Source organism: Polypterus senegalus, chromosome 7, assembly GCF_016835505.1.
Source record: "Polypterus senegalus isolate Bchr_013 chromosome 7, ASM1683550v1, whole genome shotgun sequence".
Taxonomy (NCBI): domain Eukaryota; kingdom Metazoa; phylum Chordata; class Cladistia; order Polypteriformes; family Polypteridae; genus Polypterus; species Polypterus senegalus.
Genome location: NC_053160.1, coordinates 135,224,632 through 135,250,534, shown reverse-complemented (window position 1 = coordinate 135,250,534; position 25,903 = coordinate 135,224,632). Strand labels below are relative to the sequence as shown.

At 39.2% G+C, this 25,903-nt stretch overlaps 1 protein-coding gene across 1 annotated transcript; it reads right to left on the bottom strand.

Moving 5' to 3' along the window:
• LOC120532193 lies at nucleotides 1-25,903 on the bottom strand. The gene is made up of 4 exons (XM_039758054.1): nucleotides 25,861-25,903; nucleotides 3,299-3,534; nucleotides 1,144-1,328; nucleotides 1-811 (listed from the first exon to the last, which is right to left on the bottom strand). The coding sequence occupies exons 1-4, from the start codon at nucleotides 25,889-25,891 to the stop codon at nucleotides 58-60; spliced, it is 1,206 nt and encodes a 401-aa protein (XP_039613988.1). The 5' UTR covers nucleotides 25,892-25,903; the 3' UTR covers nucleotides 1-57.

The window sequence follows — 25,903 nt, the reverse complement described above, 5'->3', positions numbered from 1 at the left end:
CCTTGCCAATGTACTCATGAACAATTTTTTAATACTACATGCAAAATGGAGTGGACATTATGTTTGGGTATCTGTTAATAAGTCATTGGCCTTTTGAACACAACATGCATATTTATCTTTTAAATTTGTTTCAAGCTGAATAGCATCTTGTAGTATCTGTAGATTCTGGACAGACATTTCAAGTGGGTTGAATGTCTCCTGAGGCTCCATATATGCATCATCTGAAAATGATACACCTATTCTTTGTAAATTTTCTATTAAACTTTCTCTAAACTGTTGTGTATTCATGTCAGATAGACTTGTTTGGTGAGATGTAGTGGACAAGCTATCGAACCATATTTGTTCCGGTGTTCTGTTATGTTCAGTTCTAATTCTATGCTTATTCCAGCCTTCTCTGAACATTTCCAATCTTTGATTAATTGTTGAGTAGTAAACATATTGTAGACACCCTTTGTGTAAACTATTGCCTTCTTCAAGTATACCATTATCTTCCATTTCATAAAATTCTTTGTAGATGGGGAAGAGAACCTGTTGAAATACATCTCTCCACAGCCTTTCAATTCTCTGGTTATGGACAGAAAGTCCAGTTATATGGCTGCCACGGTGTAATCCTCTGATGGCATTCATAAGCAGTGCTACCTGAACATTTTCTGTGCCTTGGTCAGACCTCACTCTTAATGGTAATCCATACTGTAGAGCACCCCTGCAGAAAGTCTGTAGCACCGTGGATGAAGAATTGTTTGTAGCACAACTTAAATAAGGTATTAGACGGGAGAAGCCATCGATAGCACCATGTACAACAAAGCCCCACCTATCCATCAAAAGAAAAAATGTTAAGCACATGTGCAGTTTAGTGAAAAAAATTTAATTATAGATTAGGTTCCAGAAGGAAAACACAAATAATGCACATGTTTATGCATACAGATATGGAAACTGTTTTCTGGATAATGAAAATGTTTAGAATTACACATAATTACCTATTCTATTTTCTATTACTTGAAAAAATAATATCACTTATTTTATGCAAAACATATAGCTGTATAAACAAAGAAGTGTCACATATTAATTTGGTCTACTTAAGACAATAATGAAGCTGAAAGTGATATTCATTAAATTAAGAAATAAATCCTACAAGTCTTTTACCTTATAAGCTTCATGTGACTGTCAATGTGCCATATACTGTTAGGTGAGACGGCATGGTATGACCTTCTTTGAACAGTTTGTGACCATCTCTGAGCAGTGCCAATTGGGTCAAGTCTAGCCAATGTGCGTCGAAGTCTGTCCCTTTGTACATGTATTCCCCTTGCCCTTAGCATTCCTGACATCATCTGTTAAAAAACATAATTTGAACATTTTTAAATTAACTGATAATTTTAAAACATTAAAGCTGATTGTACAGGGTTTGTAATTATAGGTAACTATCTTGTAAGAAAATTAAATCTTTGTTTTGTGATCATTACAGCTACATAAACTTGTAAGGTCTTGGCAAGGAACATATTTTATTTTAAAAAGATTGTTGATAAGTGATATATTCAATAAGAATTAATGAAATGGAAGGGAGTGTGACATGGTGGTACAGTGGTAGTGCTGCTTTGTTCACATCCCAGTCCTCTCCGTGTAAAGTTTGAATGTTCTCCCTGTGGCCATCTGGATTTCCTCCCACAGTCAAAAGATGTGCAGGTTAGTGTAAATGGTGATGTTAAATCGGCCTCAGATATGTATGTGTATGTGTATGATCACCCTGTGATGGACTGATGGCCCATCCATGGATTGTTCCTGCCTTGCACCTGATGCTTACTGGAATAGGCTCCAGTTACCCTGTGACCCTTAGGATGAAGTGGATTTACAAAATGAATAGATGGATTGGGATGGACAGCATTGTGTCACAGCAGTTGTTGGTGCTATGACATTATGTGAAATACTGCAAAACTTAGAATATAGTTCACAATTATTCTTGAAAGCTGACTGATTTGTTGTGAGAAAAGATTTTTTTCAATTTCATATATGATATTCTATGTCAAGAGACACAACAAATGATTTAAGGTCAGTCAGTCAGTCAGTCATTCCCAATCTTACTTAATCCAAGCTGGCCCTGACAGCTGTGGGCATTAACAACCCGAGACAAGGAGCCAGTCTATCACAGGGCTGTTACTTAAGATGATAAAAAAGAGCTGTTTAGTACTTCTACATATCTTAAATAAAACTATGTCCCCTAGTTTTTTAACTGCTTTAACATATTAGATTTTTATGTGTTTTTTTTTTTTTCATTTCTACTGGGTAGTGTAGAAATAAATAATAGTGTTGTTTCACAGCTTAACAATTACTTATGTTTTGTGAACTTGCTCACTGTCTGTGGATTTTGCAAATTCCATCTCTGTCTATATAGGTTTTCTTCCATATCCAAGTAGATATACAGGTTAGGATAAAAATACACTCTAAATTGATGAGTGTGAACACAAGCAGAATTTGTGATTAACATGTCCTCCAGAATGGGGTAGAGGTTCTTGCCTTGCTGACAATGCTACAAGGGAATTCTTTGGTCCTAGATTATTCTAAATTGGAGTAAGAAGGTCAGAAAGTGAATGAATGGGCAAAAAAGTAATACTCAATAAGTGAATGAACGATGGATTGATCATAATACATTTTAATTGAAAGTTATTTTTGTTTTAAAAAATTTGTGTGCCCTTTGCTTTCCTGTGTAAATCCACTCATAGCTATATGCAGAGTTTATTGCATTGATTTTGAAAAGATCAAAAGTACACTTTTTTTTTACTGTTCTATTCATACTGTATATTATTACCATTATCATTATGTTAAATTGTTATAGAAGTTTTGTGTGGATATCAATTCTGCATTTAAAGTTCCTTTTCTTCCACTTTACATAGTGTCATTTTCTAACCTGCTCAATCCAGACCTGGGTCACAGGGGGGCAAGCAATTGGCACAAGGCAGGAACAAACCCTGGACTGGGTGCCAGTCCATCTCAGGGCGACCCATAAACACACATCAGGGCTAATTTAGTGTTGCCAGTTCACCAAACCTGCATGTCTTTGGGCAGTGGGAGAGAGAACTGGAGCCACAACCAGATGAAATCCATGCAGACATAGGGAGAACATGCAAACTGCATGTGGTAGAACTGACTTTAAAAATTGTATGTTTTATATGCTGTACTGAAGCATCTTGCAGAAATATTTACCAACAGATATTTTAATATTTTGTGTTCCAATTTAATAATATATTTTTGTTTCACATCAGAGTGTAACCATGGAGTGCATAAAATACAAAACAAATTAGTATACCTCAGAACCGGCATTTGGACAACTTGCTTGTAGTCTTTTGCATTCTTCATCCAGTTCATTATCTGTTATACTGCTGAATTTCTGTCTTGGTGACAGACCCTCAGTTTTCAGGCGTTTATAAATATAAGATGCAGAACATCCTATGTGTTCTGCAATTCTTTTCCCAGTGTATCCTTGTGAAATTAAAAGCTTCAGTTGTTCTTTTGAGATTTCAACTTTTGGCATACCAAACTGACCTATTATGAAACAATTTAAAAGAATAATAATAAAACATCCTACTTTATGTCAATTAACAATAAATGTGTACTAACATTATTTATGAACAATTTACTAAAACAGTCTAATTTCAAAGAATAAGAATTCATTTTGAAAATGTTAAATGGTTATGCAGCAATACCAGCATTTACTAATAATTTATATACCAGGGAAAAAGTTAATTTTCATTATGTATAAAACCAGGTTGAAAATACTTTTCTGCTGCTGTGTTTGTGTTTATTAGTTATTTGTGTCATGATGTGTTAACTTCAGCTATAATAAACATTTTTTAGTGTTTACTGATGGATTGTGTATGAATGACTTAAGATGGACTAAACAAGAAAGCTTGACATATACATTAAATTACTGGATAAAAGAAAACTGCAAAAGAAAAATGAATATAAAAATTATAAGGAAATATTTGGTGTAAATCTAATAACAAATCCTAACAGGTTTAAATTCCAAACTTCTCACTGTATCTTCCTGTTCAAGTCAGCACTGCAGTACAACATACCATTGTGAAGGCTGCTTAATGAAATTCAGGTTAGGTGAGGCTGGGACTGATTCCAGAAGAGTTGGGCACAAGAAACTGCTGCATGCATGGACACACACACACTGACTCTAACAGAAGGAGAATTTGGGACAGCCAGTCTAGCTAAGTGCATGCTTTTGGATTTCTGGGAGTGGAACTGAAGAGAACGAGCAACATGAAAACATGGACATCGTCCAGGAGTATGATTGGAATTCTGGATGCTAGATCTGTTAGGCAGATGCACAAACTTCTATTCTCTCCTGTCACCACACTGTCCTCCAATATCGTAATATTCTGCATAAGTGAAGCGCTTTGAAATACTGTATTCATTGAAAATAAATGTATGAAATTAAGATTAATTTAAACTGATGACATAGTGTTGTTGAACAAGCCCGTTGGACTTGGGCTTAAGGATGATAACAAGTTGAGGTGCTTTTACAGTGGAGTAGCATGTTGTCCCCACATTTCTTTTTTTTCCCTAGAACTGTGGTTCCTTTCAATGTCATGAACATGGTATTAAGTCACCTGGTCAGTCTTAACTGGTAGAGTTGTCATACAGCAGGGTTTGAATGAGAACCAAAACTGCATGCTGTTCCATTCATATTTTGTGCCCAGTACTGCTGAACAAAAATTGAAAGACAGGACAATTGAAAAAAGTGGCATATTCTAGTTAAATAGCCAGAAATTCAGTGTGCGCAATAATTACAATGAGTATGTGTTGTAATAAAAATTAATTTACTCCTAACTGCAGAACGAATTAAAAACGGTTACACAAAAGATGCAGCTCTCTGAAATATTGCAGATAAACAGTGATATATGTGAGAGTTCCTGTAGGTATTCTTGCATTCTGCCACTTGCAAGAGATGCTGATGCAAAAAAAATGGATCATTTTATTATGGCCTTTGCAGTGTGGGTGCACAGTAGGTGATTCCATCCTGTGATCAGTTATGCCTCATTCAGAATTCTCCTACACTCGCACCTGGTGCTGTCGAGACAGGCTAGAACTCTCACAACTATAAAATTGGTCTAAGAATATTCTCTAAATGTATTTATTTACATATGTATTTAATGCAACTTATTATAAGAAAACAACTAGGAAATCATAGTCCATATATCTCAGTCAATTAACCATAGGCGTTAAAATACTATTTAAGTTTAATTCATTGCTGTGGTGGAGAAAAATCTCTGTTAGAAATTGTTGAGCATCTTTTAAGCATTTTTGCTTTTACGATATTTTAAGAAGTGTAGCAAAGTGTCGTGAATGTATTTATTTAAAGTGACAACACTTTCAAAATCGCACAGGTTAAATTGCTGTTTTTATTGTTGGTATCGAAATAAAAAAATAAAATGTAACACCCTTAAAGTTGAACTAATTGCATTTTTCTTCAATACATCCGACTCATTAATGCAGTTTATGAACATGATCTTTCCAGCATGGGGCTACTATTATAACGAAAACAGTATGGGTAACGGACAAGAAAGCGTCTGTGGATGGGGTGCGGCATGCAGTGCATATTCACATTTATTTTAGATTCCAGCTTAGATTAAACAATTACCTCAGGAGTCAAGTATCAAGAACTAACTGGCCCAACATAATGTAACATAGGAGTTTAATGAAACTACTGAATTTAGGAAGAATAACGCCACTGTAATATACTGCATTTTAAATCGTCTTCATTATGTTATTAATATGAAAATAACATTTTTAAAAATGTCACAAGACGCAGTGTTAAATTTAAGTCAACCCTAGGTGATTCAGTTCAAAAGAAAATACAATTGAATGCAGTTATATGTGCATATCGTTAAATGATTTATCAGAAAGAAAGTCTATGCGTGCATTATCCACAAGACGAGAATTGTTTTTAATAAATTATGATTAAAAAATTTCATCAATACGTTTTGACATTCCTTGTCAAAGTTCAGTTTCTCTAAACTATACCAATAAAGCAACATAAATATTATTCAACTGCACAAAACATGTTTGCCCTATTGATCAGTTTACTTTCTTATTTAACATTAATTTAAAATGGCATTCATACTTTTGCGATGCTTACCTTCTTTAATGCGCGTAGCAAGAAAGTTGTTGATAACTGGTGGAGAGTTTCTGGCATCATATCTTTCAATTCGTGGTATCAAATCCTCAAAACAGTCTCTCAATTGTACTCTAATATTTTCTGGTAATGCCGATGAAATTCTATCAAAGTTGTGTTTTGCATTTTGCAATAAATTCTTAGTATCAGAATCAATCACAGACCCTTCCAGAATATTTCTTTCTATTGCAGTGAACACAGTTCTAATAGTCCTAAGAACTTCAGAAGTCTCTGCCTGCGCCATGGGAATCTGAACAGGCAGTGAACCTTAACAGGAAGTTTTTGAAAATGTATTTGAGATATCTTGAAATGTGCAGGAAGTCATTTTAAGATATCTTGAAATGTATTTGAGATATCTTGAAATGTGCAGGAAGTCATTTTAAGATATCTGAAAATGCATTTCAGATATCTCAAAATGAATTTGGGATATCTTAAAATGAGAAGGAAGTTATTTTGAGATATCTCGAAATATAATTTAGATATCTTAAAAAGCATTTAAGATATCTTGAAATTCATTTTTTTTCAGATATCTGAAATACATTTTTAGATATCTAAAATTAATTTCATGATATCTTAAAATGGGTCTCTGCTCCATTTCAGATATCTAACAATGTATTTCAAGATATCTCAAATTGTATTTCAAGATATCTAAAATGCATTTTAAGATATCTTTAAAAGGACACTCAATTATTTCAAGATATCTCAATAGCATTTTAAGATATCTACAATCCATTTTCAGATATCTCAAATACATTTCAAGATATCTTAAAATGACTTCCTGCACATTTCAAGATATCTCAAATACATTTTAAGATATCTTATAATAAACAAGTAGTCCCATTGAAATAATAGGCAATTTTACAGGAAATGATTTTGAGATATCTTGAAATGCATTTAAGATATCTTAAAATGCATGAAAGGTCAATTTAAGATATCTGAAAATTCATTTTAGATATCTTGAAATGCAGACACAATTATTTTGAGATATCTGAAACTGTATTTGAGATATCTTGAAATACATTTGAGATATCTCAAAATGTATTGCAGATATCTTAAAATGTAAAGGAAATTATTTTAAGATATCTCAAAGCGAGTTTCAGATATCTTAAAAAGTAAATTACATTTTAAGATATCCAAAATTCATTTTGAGATATCTCTAAATGTTAATTTGGCTTGCCATAGTGGTGCAATCTGTCAGCATCAGATGGACCGAAACATAATATCCTAGAGTTGTTCTATTGGATTTAGCTCAGGCAAACGTGGGGGGCCAGTCAATGATATCAATTCCTTCATCCTCCAGGAACTGTTTCTGATCATCAAACACATTTAACCATTAGTCAAATATAACACAAGTAAACACAAAATGCAGTTTTTAAATGATGGTTTTATTATTTAGGGAGAAAAAATCCAAACCTACATGGCCCTGTGTGAAAAAGTAATTGCCCCTTGTTAAAAATAACCTAACTGTGGTGTATCACACCTGAGTTCAATTTCCATAGCCACCCCAGGCCTGATTACTGCCACACCTGTTTCAATCAAGAAATCACTTAAGTAGGAGCTGCCTGACACAGAGAAGTAGACCAAAAGCACCTCAAAAGCTAGACATCATGCCAAGATCCAAAGAAATTCAGGAACAAATGAGAACAGAAGTAATTGAGATCTATCAGTCTGGTAAAGGTTATAAAGCCATTTCTAAAGCTTTGGGACTCCAGCGAACCACAGTGAGAGCCATTATCCACAAATGGCAAAAACATGGAACAGTGGTGAACCTTCCCAGGAGTGGCCAGCCGACCAAAATCACCCCAAGAGCCCAGAGACGACTCATCCGAGAGGTCACAAAAGACCCCAGGACAACGTCTAAAGAACTGCAGGCCTCACTTGCCTCAATTAAGGTCAGTGTTCACGACTCCACCATAAGAAAGAGACTGGGCAAAACGGCCTGCATGGCAGATTTCAAGACGCAAACCACTGTTAAGCAAAAGAACATTAGGGCTCGTCTCAATTTTGCTAAGAAACATCTCAATGATTGCCAAGACTTTTGGGAAAATACCTTGTGGACTGATGAGACAAAAGTTGAACTTTTTGGAAGGCAAATGTCCCGTTACATCTGGAGTAAAAGGAACACAGCATTTCAGAAAAAGAACATCATACCAACAGTAAAATATGGTGGTGGTAGTGTGATGGTCTGGGGTTGTTTTGCTGCTTCAGGACCTGGAAGGCTTGCTGTGATAGATGGAACCATGAATTCTACTGTCTACCAAAAAATCCTGAAGGAGAATGTCCGGCCATCTGTTCATCAACTCAAGCTGAAGCGATCTTGGGTGCTGCAACAGGACAATGACCCAAAACACACCAGCAAATCCACCTCTGAATGGCTGAAGAAAACAAAATGAAGACTTTGGAGTGGCCTAGTCAAAGTCCTGACCTGAATCCAATTGAGATGCTATGGCATGACCTTAAAAAGGCGGCTCATGCTAGAAAACCCTCAAATAAAGCTGAATTACAACAATTCTGCAAAGATGAGTGGGCTAAAATTCCTCCAGAGCGCTGTAAAAGACTCATTGCAAGTTATCGCAAATGCTTGATTGCAGTTATTGCTGCTAAGGGTGGCCCAACCAGTTATTAGATTCAGGGGGCAATTACTTTTTCACACAGGGCCATGTAGGTTTGGATTTTTTTTTCTCCCTAAATAATAAAAAACATCATTTAAAAACTGCATTTTGTGTTTACTTGTGTTATATTTGACTAATAGTTAAATGTGTTTGATGATCAGAAACATTTTGTGTGACAAACATGCAAAAGAATAAGAAATCAGGAAGGGGGCAAATAGATACAGTGGTCTGAATATCTATCTATCTATCTATCTATCTATCTATCTATCTATCTATCTATCTATCTATCTATCTCGAAGAAAACACCTGACTACAGTTTGGAGTGGGAAAACAAAGGGTCTGAATGCTTGCATAGATGCGAGATTTCACATTTTGATTTTTAAGAAAATTTCCAAATTTTGTCATTATTGGTGGCTCTGAGGCTAGGGATCTGCACTGGTAATTGGAAGGTTGCCGGTTCGAATCCCGTAAACGGCAATTGGTACTCTGCTCTGTTGGGCCCTTGAGCAAGGCCCTTAACCTACAATTGCTGAGCGCTTTGAGTAGTGAGAAAAGCACTATATAAATGCAAAGAATTACAGTAGAGTCTCGCTTATCTGACATAAATGGGCCAGCAGAACGTTGGATAAGCGCAAATGTTGGATAATGACAGGTGTTAAGAAAAAGCCTATTAAACGCTAGACTATGTTATAATTTTACACATTACGAACCTAATAATCATGTTTTACAACAAAACAACAGAATAAATTAAGTGAAAAAATGAACTTACAGTTACAGAATTGTCTGAAGTTAAATACAGTATGTACTGTACATAAGTTCAGTCCTGTGATGATTTAAAGATGTTTTTGATCGTAGTCTGCTTTCCTGACGAGTGCCGTTACTTCGCTGTCAAGTCTCGCCATCTTTGCAGCATCATTATGTCGATTCCTGTAGCTTCTTCTTGTTGCTCAATGTAATTAATTGCAGTTTCTAGAGCTTTAACTCCGTCACTCATATAGTCAACATCCGTACATGCGTATACTGTTTACTACAGCATTGTTTGTTTGTTTGTTTGTTTGTGCTGTGACGCGCCTGTCTTGCACCCGAAAACTCGAAGCTGAGTCTCAGTACTTTTAGCAACACCAGCTTTATTAAGCTTGAAACAGCAACAGTGCAGTTATTTATTTTAGCGGGATCTGCCTTTCTCCTATACACAGACACAGCAGTCAGGCAGGGTCGAGGGGAAAGTAATGCTGTGCCCTGCGCATTTATAATGTTCCTTGTATCACCCATCGACGGCAGGCACTTACAGCATATCCACGATCTTTTCGGATTGGTTTTTATGACGAACTGCTACAACGCTGAGAGACTGTGATTGCTTTGGGACGCTCTTCCGCGTGTCGTCCTGTTGGGTGGAATCCCAAAAGAGTTTAGAAACTCACTCACACCAGCCATGATTCTTTTCAAAGGTAAAGTGCAGGTTAATTTGCTTTATGTATTTTTACTTTATATTTTGTATTAATCATTTTTATATGAATAGTTTTAGGTTCTGGAACGAATCATCTGAGTTTCCATTATTTCTTATGGGGTAAATTTCATTGATATACTGTACGATTGCTTTGGACTGCGAGCACATTTCCAGAATGAATTATGCTCGCAAACTGAGGTTCCACAGTAATTAGCTGCGGAAGAGTCGGGAGCAACAAAAAATAGATTATGCTCACGCTCACAACTTGCAGTTCTTGGTGACGATTGATCCATTTTTTTTTTTTTTTTGCGGTTGGACGTCAGATAATACAGAATGTTGGATAAGCGAAGGTAGGATAAGCGAGACTCTACTGTATTATTATTATAGGTTAATGAGTGTAGATTGATGGACAAAAATGGCAGTTTAAATCTACAAAGTGGTAAAGTGTGCAGAAAACTAAGCGGTCTAAATTCTTTCCGAGTCCACTTTAAGTATGAAGAGATATGCATGAATAAATATCAGAAACTGCTGTCTTTTAAGTGTGCTTTTCCATGGATATGCAACATCTGAGAAGCACAAATTTGCAAAAACACATCACATATAGTCAGTGTGACCAAAGACAAGTATATCCAGAAGTATTTGCTTACTGCTTCAGACAAAATATAAAATTTATCCATCCATTTTCTAACCCACTGAATCCGAACACAGGGTCACGGGGGTCTGCCGGAGCCAATCCCAGCCAACACAGGGCACAAGGCAGGAACCAATCCTGGGCAGGGTGCCAACCCACCGCAGGACACACACAAACACACCCACACACCAAGCACACACTAGGGCCAATTCAGAATCGTCAATCCACCTAACCTGCATGTCTTTGGATTGTGGGAGGAAACCCATGCAGACACAGGGAGAACATGCAAACTTCACGCAGGGAGGACCCGGGAAGCGAACCCGGGTCTCCTAACTGCGAGGCAGCAGCGCTACCACTGCGCCACCGTGCTGCCCATAAAATTTATAATGAATTAAAATCTAACTTCATCATATTTAGGAAGTGTAAATAATCACTTAAGTTTTAGATGCAAGACAGAAAGATACTGGTGCCACAGACATTAGAAATTAGGAGTCAAACAAGAGGTTGCTGACAATCGAAGGTAAACATGTATCTTCCTTCATTTGCAACATAAAATCATAAACTCTCATAATCCAAATCAGGGTCATATGGGAGCTGGAGCCAATTCCTGTTGCTCTAGGTGCAAGGCAGCGGCCAGCCCTGGACAGGATGCCAGTTAATTTCAGGATCCCTCATACACCCAGAATTAATTCAGATTAATTTAAACTGCATATGCATACAATGGGTGAATGCGCAAACTCCAAATGGACCACAACCAGAAATGGGATTCAAGCTCGACGCTGGACTTGTGATGCTGTAGTGCACTGCCCTTACAGGGAAGTGTTAAAAGAAATTAATAGATGAAAACAGCTCAATTAATATACTTCTTAGACTCTACTGTGGATCAAGCATGACATCCAGATTGAGCTATTTTAATCTACCTGACTGTTTATTACTTTCTAGGATATGTTTTTCCAGATCTTCCTAATATCCACCACCCTATAGCTTAGTCATCTGCAAATTCTTTTAGCATCTTTTCTCATACTACTATTTAGTTGTATTCTTCTTTTTAAATATATTGCATATTTTAATAGTGTGAAGCTCTCCATACTAAAATATACAAAGCAACAGAAGTTCACACTATTTACTTTTTCATATATCCATGCTAATATATTGATTGTATTTAGTATTTGTATTTTTCTTCTTCTTTCTGTTGTTTTTGTTTCTGCATGTTTGTTCTAAAGCTACACAGTGATAATCTGTTTGAAGAAAAATGTCACTTAAAATAACTAATCAAATGCAATATTTGACACTACACTAATTTTTAAGCTAGACAATTTATGGTATGTGAAAAACGTTCATTTATTCATTATGTTTTCTCTCTTTGTATCTAGTTGATCATATTCAGGAAGGAAAGAAGGAAGGAAGAAGGTAATGATTTATAATATTATGGCTATCATCTCAATTTTATATTAATCCATCACAGGTTAACCTTTAATCAAGCGGAGTTAATAGGACTTTATGGTGCTTGCTCTAATAGGTAGACCTCAACATTATTTTAGCTTGGAGGAGGATTCTCCGTTTCTGTTTTTATCTCTTTTGTTTATGTAGTCTTTCACAGCAGATCTGTAGCGCGACAGAGAACACAGGCCTTCTTTGACCCTACCTCTGTCTTATGTCTTAAATTTTCTTAACAATTTTTTTTTCTATCCACTTGTCTTCCTTTGGAGATACACTGTGTTTTATTATTCTTAACAAGAATAATATCTTTAAAATACATGCCTACATATTTCCTAAAACACATTTCAAAAGGAAGAAGTGCAGAGTTGGGCAGAATACCCACTCATCTTCCCCTCAGATGTCAGGTGCAACTCATGCAAACATCAAGCATATAGCTGTGTATTAAGGATCCTGCAACTTTTGAAAATGGGGGAACAAGCTGTTGTTGACCAGAGGCAAATGGCTCCATATGAAAGGCAGCTGAGGATGCAAGGTGGTTTGCTGAGAAGAACACAGCAGAGTGGAAGAGCCACTCGAGAACACATATACAGACCTGTGGCAGATGAAATGAAGACAGCAGTAGTGGACCATGTCATAAACCATGGGCTTACAATGGCAGAGGCCAGTAGGAGAGTCCAGCCGAATATGGGCCTCTCAATGGTGTCTTCAATAAACCAAACATTCAGAAGATAAAACAGATGTGTAATCTTTCAGAATTCTGCTCCAAGTTATTTTGAAAAAGGTAGTACAGTAATGGGATCTATTTTTGCATTACAGTAACATTTTTCATCAGTGTGTATGTACTATGTATTTAGGACTACATGTCATCCAAATGCTGGTGACAGAAGAACACTATTCACACCTCAACAAGAGCCAGAGATCTCCAACATGGTCATAGTGAATAATGCTGTCAGATTAAGAGAGATGCCTGGTACCATCATAGCAGACAATGACACCTTCAAAAACATAAATTCTGTCTTTCAATGATCAACAAAGTAAACAGGAGAAATCTGATGGCAATGAAACAGCTCTACAGGGTGCTGTCTGAAAGGAACAGTGAGAAATTGAAGGAATTGAAGTACTGGTATGTGCGGGTACTGTACCTTAAAACATCTAATCTCATCTGTCATCTGATATATCCATCCATCCATTTTCCAACCCACTGAATCCAAACACAGGGTCACGGGGATCTGCTGGAGCCAATCCCAGCCAACACAGGGCACAAGGCAGGAACCAATCTCGGGCAGGGTGCCAACCCACCGCAGGACACACACAAACACACACTAGGGCCAATTTTAGAATCGCCAATCCACCTAACCTGCATGTCTTTGGACTGTGGGAGGAAACCCATGTGGAGAACATGCAAACTCCACACAGGGAGGACCTGATAAGCGAACCTAACTGCGAGGCGGCAGCGCTACCCACTGTGCCACTGTGCTGCCTATATATATATTTAGTATATATATATATATATATACTATATATATATATATATACTATATATGTGTGTATATATATATATATATCTATCTATCCATCCATCCATCCATCCATTCATTTTCCAACCCACTGAATCCAAACACAGGGTCACGGGGGTCTGCTGGAGCCAATCCCAGCCAACACAGGGCACAAGGCAGGAACCAATCCAGGGCAGGGTGCCAACCCACCCTATATATATATATATATATATATATATATATATATATATATATATATATATATATATATATATATATATATATATATAATATATATATATATATATACTATAGACGACAGGGGACACCGGACGGCTTCTGGGCGCAGCGGCAGTTTCGCCACACGGGGGTGTGTCCGCGGGAGGTTGCCAGGAAGCAGCTGGAGCCCATCCGGGTTCCTATAAAGGCCCCTCCCTCCAGTCATTGGTGGATGTCGGGTGGAAGTGGACAGAGCTGGAGAGAGGACGGGAGGCGGTCAAGGAAAAGGCACCGAGACTGTAAGGCCTGAACTGTGGGGAATCGGTGCAAGAGGCACTGGGGTTTTGTGTACGTGACTGTTGCTTGTATATATTGTAAATAAACGGTGTGTTGGGTAAAACAAAGATGTCCGTCTGTGTGTGTCCGGGCCAGCGTTCACAATATATATATATACTATACTGTGTGTGTATGTATGTATGTGTATATATATATATATATATATATATATATATATATATTTATATATATATTGTCATGTACAGCTAGGAGCTCTGCCAGATGCGGATGCTAGGGAGCAGTCTTCACAAGTTGATTTGCCACCACTAATTCTCACAGGTTATGCTGAAGTTGGAGTGCTTTACAACTCTGTTAGGTGTTGTGGCAGCCGCCAAGGGGAGATGTTGAGCCCTACTTTGGGCTTTCGCCACACCTGGGAGTGATCCCAGATCTCCTTTACAAGATACCTGGAGCACTTTCAGGTGTGGTTTAAAATGAGCCAGCAGCCACTACTCTTGGAGCCACAGTTGGGTGGGAGAGGACAATGTTTACCAGAGGAGGTGTGGAGAGAGAGTGAGAGAGTGGAGAGAGAGTGCCAAGGAAGAAGACAAAAGAAAAGAAATCTTGCGTGCTCTGCATTGTACTGTGCCGCTTGTGGGAACATGTGTTGATGAAACGTGTTCCTGGTGTCTGTCTTTGTCAGGTTTGAGTGTCCGGTGCACTCCCTGTAGGCCATATATATATATATATATATATATATAGTGGAGGACAGCTAGGGCCGTTACCCAGCTGGGACGCCTCAACAGTGGATTGACCTGGGGAGAAAACTTACTCAGGGCGTTACCTCCCCTGGATCACTAGATGTCAGCCTCCCTGGCTTGCAGCGGTACCATGGTCTCCCACAGGGCTCCTTGGGAATTGGAGTTTAGATTGGCCCTGGCGGGTTCTGTGGGTGCTGCCAGAAAGCACAGCAGGAACTGTTGGGCCCTTTATTGCAGCACTTCAGCAACAACCGAAAATGCAGCCAGAAGAAGGACTTCAAGCACTTGGAGCTTGAGTCAGGTGGAAGAGGACAAAGCTTGCAAAGAGTGGTGGAGGAGGAAATGACTTGAAAGAGAGAAATGAGGAGAAACAAGAGATTGCATATTTGGTGCTGCTTAATTATACTGTGATGCTTTGGGGAACAAGGGAAAAGCGTTCTCCTACAGAAATAATGTATAAAAATAATGGGATTACTTGGCCGCTAACCTGGCCATGACCCTGCCTGATTGCTGTATCTGTGTACTACAGAATGGTAGATCCCACTACAATAAATAACTGTGCTGTTCCTGTTTCAAGCTGTAAAAAGTTGGTTTTGTTAAAGTACTGAGACTCAGCCTCATGTTTTGGGGTGCAGGTCAGGGACTCGCACATCACATGGTACCAGGAGTGAGGTCCTTGGATCAATGGATCCCCAAGAAATACAGCAAAAGCCAGAGTAAGATGAGGCTCTGGCGTCCGCAGCTGCCTGCTGAAGATGGCTCATTCAGATGACCCTGAGTATTTCCTATTTTGCTTTGAACGTATGGCAACATTGATGCTCTGGGACAGGTCTGCCTGGACAGCTATTTTAGCCCCATTTTTAACCAGAGAAGCCCTCCAAGCCATACAGAATCTTCATCCTGAAAGGCTTGATGTTTATGACTACATGAAGCAACAGATCCTCTACCACATGGCTGTGAGCCCGGTGGTCAAGGGCCGCCAGTTTCATCTGTGGCATTTTGTTCCAGATCACCCTGTATGAGGACAGATCCAGGGCTTGGTGGACCTGATTCAAAGCTGGATCTGTGGAGACCCTTTCGAGTGCATTGTGGAGAAGCTCACTATTGATGCAATCCTGTCATGGATTTGAGAGGAAATGCTACGGAATGATGTCCACATTATCTGGGATATTCCATGGGGAAGGGTTTACTCAAGCCTCAAATGGACAAGGTGGAGGAGGGGCTTGCATATGCATGTCCCAAAACACAGAGGTAGGTTTGTGCCTTCTTCGGGCTCGTGGGGTACTACAGGCTGTTCATTCCCAATTTTGCGCATTGGGCCGACCCCCCTCACTGACTTGAAAAAGTGGAAAAAGAATCGTAGTGTTGTCTGGAACAACGCCCATGAGAGAGCCTTCTCGGAACTAAAAACTGCTTTATCATTGTTCCCAGTTCTGTGCAATCCCAACTTTTCAAAGGAATTTATTCTGTAAATGGATGTAAGCGCTTACAGTTTAGGAGCGGTGCTCTCAAAATGTTTTGAGGTGGAAGAACACCACATCACGCTTCTCAGCAGAAAGCTGCTACCCAGGGAGTGAAATTATTCGACTATTGAAAAGGAGTGTTTGGCGATTAAGTGGGTGGTGGAGGCCCTCTGTTACTACCTCTGGGGACAGCCTTTTACCCTGGTGACTCACCATGCACCACTTCAGTGGTTGTACAAACAGAACAATACTAACACCTGGCTCACTTGGTGGTCTATTAGCTTGCAGGATTTCATTTTTGATGTTTGTCACCATCCCAGGGATGTACATACCAATGCTGACATTCTCTCCCACCTAGCCGAGCCCAGCTTGGATGGTCGCTTAGCCCACATCAGTGTGGACAATGCCAATTGTTGGGGATTTTAAGGTTTCCGAACTTTTTTAGGACCCCCACCAATGGGACAGCATGCCAAAGTGTAGCTGCAGTGTCTGTGGAGGACTGCATATCCGTTGCCGAGGCGACCACAGGTTTGCAGCACAGCAGCAGAGCGTCACGGAAACAACTATGAGCCAATTGAGATTGCGCTATACGCACCTGTCGCTGATGGGTGATGCTAGGGACATTATAAATGCAGGGAACAGTATAATTTGGCCACTGACCTGGCCCCAACTATGCCCGTTTGCTGTGTCTGTGTATAGGAGAGTGATACACACACACACACATATAGTAATACTTTACTGTACACAAATAAATTTCTATCTATTTATATTGATACTAGTAAAATACCTGTGCTTTGCAGCGGCGAAGTACTGCCTTAAAATTTTTATTAAGAAGAAAATTAAACCTTTTTAAACTGAGGGAAAATATACCAATAATTATTTGTTAAGGATCTCTTTGTATACCACATTGTCAGTTCGGGCCTCCGGTTGTAATATGACCAAGCTGTGTGCTGAGCTTACTCTTGAGCATGCAACGTACAGTTGGCCATGTGAACAGTAATCTTGTTTCAAATCTCACAGCTTGGATTGCCACTGTCATAATCACTTTGAGTTTCATGGTTTGTTTCAATTACGACAGTATTTGCAGGACTAGTGTTGAAGTGACATTCGGCATCTGTCAAGCGTTGTAAGCATACAACCGGTTTCATCGATAACTTCACATCCAGTTTTTGAGAGTTTAAACATTCATAAACATCAAAGTGTCCACTACTGAAATCATCGCCTGTGAATCTAAGATGTTTAAGAGGCATTGGCAGTTGTTGAAAGGTGTAAAATATTTGTCCATTTCGGTACACTTGAAAGCGACAACCGAACAATTCAGCGGCAGCCATCAACTCACATGCAGAACCAAAGGTGAAGGGCTTAAGCATTTCACTCTTATAGTGCTCCTGTGTAGTATAATTATCTCCTGTACTGTCATCAGTCCACAACTTGAACCTGTCCCAGTCATTCAATACATAAGACACAATGTTCCTCCGGATATCAAGAGTGAGCCTGATATGGCCGTGCAATATGTAAAACAGAGAATGGAAAAGGTAGGTGTCATTTCCGGGCATGGAAACCACTCGGTAAGTGACAGTTCTTTGATCGATGGTGATCCCCTCGATAGACATGTTAATGGGGTACGGTTGGAATGATAAAGGAAATGGGTACCTGAACAATGTAAAGTAAGTCTAAAATACCTAAACAATAACTATAAAGCGTAATAAATGAACAATAAAACAGCGAAGAAGCCGTGGATTAAAAAAAAGGCTGTAGTTATCAGCAGGGAGACGTGAAGCCTGTGGCGAAGCAAGCAAGGAAGAGAATGTAGAGACCGGAGCAATGGACGGCCTTATATAGGCAGGCAGCCAACAACGTGGGAGGCGGGATGGAGGACCCAATACCGCCTCACACGGTGACCGAGCTACAGGCTATGGACATATATATGTATGTAAGTAGGATTCAGTTAGCGTTGGGAACCCGCGTACCAAATTTCTTGAAGATGGGCCCATAAGTAACCAAGCCCGTAGAAAAGTTCAATATAGCGGCTGACAGTGCCATCATACCACCAAAATAAGTGCGTACATTGGTTTCGGTTAGTGCAGGGAAGCCACCTACCAAATTTCGTGAAGATGGGGCCATAAATAAAAAAGTTCAACATGGCGGACGTTGTTGACCAATATGACCGTTACACGTAGAATTTCGAAATGAAACCTGTTTAACTTTTGTAAGTAAGCTGTAAGGAATTAGCCTGGCAAATTTCAGCCTTCTACCTACACATGAAGTTGGAGAAATACTGACATTAGAAAGTTCAATATGGTGGCCGACAGTGGCATCATACCACTGAAATAAGTACGTACATTGGTTTTGGTTAGCGTAGGGAAGCCACCTACCAAATTTCGTGAAGATGGGGCCATAAAAAAGAAAGTTCAACATGGCGAACGTTGTCAACCGTTATCGACCGTTATGACCGTTACGTGTAGAATTTCGAAATGAAACCTGCTTAACTTTTGTAAGTAAGCTGTAAGGAATGAGCCTGCCAAATTTCAGCCTTCTACCTACACGGGAAGTTGGAGAATTAGTGATGAGTGAGTCAGTCAGTGAGTGAGTGAGTCAATGAGGGCTTTGCCTTTTATTAGTATAGATATGTATCTATATAGATATATCTATACTGTATATGTCCCGAGGCTTTGGAAAACATCTTGCATCACCCCAGTCCCAAAGGTATCACGTCCTAGTGAGCTGAATGACTTCCGGCCTGTCGCTCTGACGTCACATGTGATGAAGACCATGGAGCGGCTGCTGCTTCACCACCTGAGGCCACAGGTCCACCACACCCTCGACCCTCTGCAGTTAGCATACCAGGAGAAGGTAAGAGCGGAGGATGCCATCATCTATATGCTACACCGATCCCTCTCCCACTTGGACAGAGGCAGTGGTGCTGTAAGAATTATGCTTCTGGATTTCTCTAGCGCCTTCAACACCATCCAACCTCTACTCCTTAGGGACAAGCTGACATAGATGGGAGTAGATTCATACCTGGCAGCATGGATCATGGACTATCTTACAGGCAGACCTCAGTATATGCGTCTTGGCAACTGCAGGTCTGACATTGTGGTCAGCAACACATGAGCACCGCAGGGGACTGTACTTTCTCCGGTCCTGTTCAATCTATATACATCAGACTTCCAATACAACTTGGAGTCCTGCCACATGCAAAAGTTCGCTGATGACACTGCTAATGTTGGGCTGCATCAGGAGTGGGCAGGAGGAGGAGTATAGGAAGCTAATCAAGGACTTTGTTAAATGGTGCGACTCAAACCACTTGCACCTGAACACCAGCAAAACCAAGGAGCTGGTGGTGGATTTTAGGAGACCCAGGCCCCTCCTGGACCCCATGATAATCAGAGATGACTGTGTGCTCGAGGGTGCAGACCTATAAATACCTGGGAGTGCAGCTGCATGATAAATTGGACTGGACTGCCAATACTGATGCTCTGTGCATGTGAGGACAGAGCCGACTATAAATCCTTAGAAGACTGGTGTCCTTTAACATCTACAATAAGATGCTGCAGATGTTCTATCAGACAGTTGTGGCGAGTGCCCTCTTCTATGCGGTGGTGTGCTGGAGAGGCAGCATAAAGAAGAAGGATACCTCACGCCTAGACAAACTGGCGAGGAAGGCAGGCTCTATTGTAGGCAAGGAGCTGGACAGTTTGACATCCGTGGCAGAGCGACGGGTGCTGAACAGGCTCCTGTCAATCATGGAGAATCCACTGCATCCACTGAACAGTATCATCTCCAAACAGAGGAACAGCTTCATCGACAGACTGCTGTCACCGTCCTGCTCCACTGACAGACTGAGAAGATCGTTCCTCCCCCATGCTATGTGACTCTTCAGTTCCACCCGGGGGTAAACGTTAATATTATACAAAGTTATTGTCTGTTTTACCTGCATTTTTATCACTCTTTAATTTAATATTGTTTTTTATCAGTATGCTGCTGCTGGAGTATGTGAATTTCCCCTTGGGATTAAAAAAGTATCTATCTATCTATCTATCTATCTATCTATCTATCTATCTATCTAAACAGTATTGTGTGTTATTTTATGTATTTCATTATCACTTGTATTTCAAATTACATTACTCTTGTTGCAGAGACAGACTTATACTGTAACATGTGCATTGTTGATTTTAAATCTGATCTTTTATGTTTACATTTGACAGTTATGGATCTGGAGTCAAATGAAACCCCTCACATACAGGTGTTTGTGATGAGACTGGATTCAACCTGTCCAAATATAGGAGGCTTTGGCAAAATATAATATGACAGAGAGCTAACAGTGGATGTCCCTGGGCAGCGTGAGGGGAATAGAACTACTGTATGTGTATCACACTGTGTGTGTGAGTATGGTATGAGTATACACATATCTGTAATTGGGCCCTGCAAATACCCAGCATCTACAGGTCATTTACACTGTCTGCAGTGATTTCATTCTTAAAAATAAAAGGGGATTAGTATGGCCTGATTTGCCCAGTTATATTGTAGTATGGGATAAGGTAAATTTCCACTGCACCAATGCAATACACACCAAAGGATGCAAATGGAGCATCTTCCCTCTTATTCTCTATTCCTGAATCCTGTTGAGGAATTCTTTTTAGCTTGGAGGTGGACAGTTTATGATCACCTGTCACACGACCATGTTTCTTTCCTTGCTGCAATGGATGCAGATTATTGTAGAGGTTGGTTGAGGCATGCAAGAAGATTTTTTTTCTAAATTTATTGCAAGTGAGAATATCCAATGTGATGTAGATGAAAATACAGTATGTGCCCCGACCAGCAGGAGTGACTAGATGACCCATGATATGGAATTGGCCTTGTTGATTCGAACATAACTTACCAAAACCCATGTACATTTTTCCTATAATATAGAACTTTATTTTCTTCAAGGCTTTCAGATTTGTGTTTGGTCTGTGGCGAGCATTGTAATTTCTATTTTCCTGAACTAAAAAGAAAAAAGAAAAAAAACTCACCTTTCAAATGTTTCCTATCTGGCAGAAAACTCCAATGTGATAAAACTGTGTAATGGTTCAGCTGGCTAGAGATAAATGATAGTAAAATAAGTGAACAATAGTTGATCATTTTAAATCTTAAAATACTTGTTGACAACATGACTAAACATTTTCATTGTTATTTCTCCAGACAATGGGACAAAGATTTCATATGATAAAGTCATCCCTGATGGAGGATCACTGGAATCATGGGAAAGAGAAGTCCTTTTATTGGATTGGCTGGCTCAGCACTGTTTCAGCTGTGGAATGGCCAAATGGGGGAGGCAGCTTGATGGTTGAGGTCTCCAGGATTATAAACAAATCCAAATCATATTATGTAATGTCATCCATTGTTAAATTCTGCTACGTACTTCAAAATTTTTTATTTTTATACTGTATTGAGGTTTTGTTCTGTTCAGTGTATTGTATTGTATTGTATTGATCCCCTTCTTTTTGACACCCACTGCACCCCCACCTTCCTGGAAAGGGGTCTCTCTTTGAACTGCTTTTCCCAAGGTTTCTTCCATTTTTTCCCTACATGGGTTTTTTTTTTGGAGTTTTTCTTGTCTTCTTAGAGAGTCAAGGCTGGGGGCCTGTCAAGAGGCATGGCCTGTTAAAGCCCATTGCGGCATTCCTTGTGTGATTTTGGGCAATATAAAAATAAATTGTATTGTATTGCATTGTTTATTTTGGTGGCATTGACTAATGCCTGACAAGAGAATTGCATTTTGAAACATGAATGAAAGGTATTGAATGAATAATTTCATTTTGCAGTTTATTCAAATTTTTGTGCTGTAGTGTACAAACTGTTTTTAGTAATACACAACCAGACAGGAGATAACTTCAGGACTATTTAGAGAAAACTGTGTACCAATCAAATCTGAACAGTGAAGAAAAACAAACTGAAATTTTGTCTTTGATTTCAGAATTTGAGTTTTATTGGCTGCAACCTTCTGGATTTAGTTGTGGCATGTGGCTCTTGGAAAATGCAAGAACTGAGCTTCTTTTGGCTAACATTTATCAGGACATCAACCATTTTGTTTGCTGTTCTCAATCAACCTGTAGCCACTGCGGACCTCCAGGAACGATTTTGCCCACCCATGATTTAGATGCACAATGGCCACATGAACAACTAAGAGTTGAGAATTAGCATCACTAAAAATGGAAATGTAAAGAGCTAGCCAAGAAGGACAAATAGACAAATCATTTTCCATCCACTCATCCATGTTTTGTACAGTAATCCCTCCTCGATCGCGGGGGTTGCGTTCCAGAACCCCCCGCGATAGGTGAAAATCCGCAAAGTAGACACCATATGTTTGTATGGTTATTTTTATATATTTTAAGCCCTTATAAACTCTCCCACACTGTTAACATTATTAGAGCCCTCTAGACATGAAATAACACCCTTTAGTCAAAAAAAACTGCTCCATGACAAGACAGAGATGGCAGTTCTTTCTCACAATTAAAAGAATGCAAACATATCTTCTCTTCAAAGGAGCACCGTCAGGAGCAGAGAATGTCAGAGAGAGCGAGAGAGTGTGACAGAAAAGCAAACAATCAAAAAATCAATACGTGCTGTTGGGCTTTTAAGTATGCGCACCGCGATAAAGCTGCCGAAAAGAAGGGAGCAATGTGAAGGTAGTCTTTCAGCATTTTTTAGAGTAGTGTCTGTATCTTCTAGGCAAACAGCCCCTCTGCTCACACCCCCTCCGTCAGATGCAGAGAATGTCAGAGAGGGTAAGAGAGAACGAGAAAAGCAAACAATCAAGCATTGCGTGGGAAGCACATCGTATATCATTGAGGAGTTTTATTTAATACGTAATACATGCTCTGATTGGGTAGCTTCTAAGCCATCCGCCAATAGCGTCCCTTGTATGAAATCAACTGGGCAAACAAACTGAGGAAGCATGTACTTTAAATTAAAAGACCCATGTCCACAGAAATCCGTGAACCAGCGAAAAATCTGTGATATATATTTAGATATGCTTACATTTAAAATCCGCGATGGAGTGAAGCCGCCTAAGTCAAAGCGCTATATAGTGATGGATCACTGTACATATACAGTGGAACCTCGGTATACGTCCTTAATCCGTTCCAGACCCTTTGACTTATACCAAACAGGACGTATACCAAACAAATTTTTCCCATAAGAAATAATGGGAAAATGATTAATCCGTTCCCATGAAAAAAAAATCCTATTGCTATTGGCATATTATAAAGTACATTGATGGGGTTGTATAAAATAATTTAAACGCTGCTTAATACTAAAATACATAAATACAAAAGCAATTAGATGAAATAAATGAAAATTTTACCTCACTTTACTTTTTAATAACATCTTTGTTTTTCACAATCGTAGATACCGTCATTCTCGGCAAATGGTATGCAACAGCCATGTCCCGGATACGCATGCCACCTTCATACTTTTCAACAATCAATTCATATTTACATGAAAAATACACAAAATCACGTTGTGACGATGCAGGTTTGCTGTACGCTCCCATCTGCTGCCGGAGAACCCTTGAATCCTACACCGTCGGTAATGTGCCTCACTGCTAACCTCATCGGTAAAGCAAGGGGATGGTGAAAAAGTGCAAAGTGCTTTTATTAAAACAATTAACAAAACAAGGTGTTCAAATTAAAGTGCAGTCTCCAAAGTTCCAATAAATAATCCATAAAATCAGAAGTGAAACGTGGAGGTTAAAACAATAGAAAAAGTCTTCTTAAAACAACAAAGTTAAAATAGAGCAGGAAGCATTCTTTAAAAATAAAAAATAAAAAAAAAAAACAAGAAGGAGCCCGGTGCCTTTTTTACCTGGCGGCCCCCCTGCTTCCCAACAGGAAAGTCGCCCTGCTTGCAGCTGACATTAACTCTGCCTACTTCAGCTACTTCGCTCGCTCGCGCTCTCTCTCTCTCTCTCATCTCTCTCACTCGCTCAACCTCCCGTCTTTTTTTCTTTTTACTCCCCTTCTAGCTGACTCGTGCTTCTGTTTATCAAGATAAGCAGCCCCAGGAACAATCATTAATGCGGACGGTCCCTCACAAGTGCACTTTGGTGAGAACGCCCACATCGCTAATCGCCCTGACAACCTTCAGCCACATAACCACCACGCCTCACCAAGCTGCGAGCGCGGTGATTATTTATTTTAAAGCTGGACTTTGACAGGAGCTGTGGACCCGCTATATCACACACGTGAAAGTTCACAGAGAGTTAGAGCGCGGGTTGTTCACTGAATGCTAGCAACTGGCACACTAACGCTCGTGGGCAGTCATGGCTCTGTCTCAAGAGAGGTAAACAAGGTTAGCACGCGAGTCGTATTCCAAACAAAGGTCGTATACCAAGCAAAATTTTTTGTGTCCAAACAGGACGTATACCAAGTTGGACTTATTCCAAAGCAGACGTATACTGAGGTACCATTGTATTTCTTATTACAGTGTAGCCCTTTAAAACTCAAGTTATGAGGTGGTAATAGCAATGGTGTAATATAAATTTTGATTAATACAGTTACATTTATTGTACATGTTGTTAAAAGAATTATGTAATTATATTCATAAAGGTTTAAATGTAAAAAGTAAATGCTGGTATTTATGTTAAATTATTTTATTGGTTTTGAGAGTAGCAAAGGGCGGAGGTCAGAGGAGTGGCAGAAAAGTTGTTAGAAAAATAACTTTTTTTTTTGCACTGGGAGCGAGTCATTGAAAAGCAGTCGATTGTAAACTTCAGCGAGGAGTTTGAAAAAAAAAAACACGGAATCAACCGTCGGGACAGAAAAGCGCTGGCATTCCTCTTGACAGGTTATGTCAAGCAATGCAGAATTTCCCCAACAGGCTGTCGGAATGTGTATGGAGAAATGGACAACACCTTCATGATCCTTTCTTCAAAACATAAAATGAATAGTGAATGAATATAGATTACCATCATTAATTGCATATCCTGTATAATACATTTCATCATTAAATGTATTTTGTAATGTGTTTATTCATGTATTGAACATCAATTGAAAATTTCCAGTTTCCCTGCGCCACCCTGTACTTGTGGTGTGTTGTTTTATACTATTTTGAGGTAGGTGATCACAAATATGATAATATTTTTGATATTTAATTCTTTAGTGATAGTACTAACCCTCTAAGAGACACTCCAAGATGGTACAAAATGACACATTTCAAACACAAACATGTGGAGTATCATTTTAGACTATTTCAAGGTCACTGATTATGAATGGGCGGCACGGTGGTATGGAATGACCTATTCCACTTAATGTTTAGAGGGCTAGTAGTTATTTAAAAATCAAGAACCTTGGCTTACCTTCAAACTTCATCCATTGCATTTTCTTCATAGCAAATCTAGT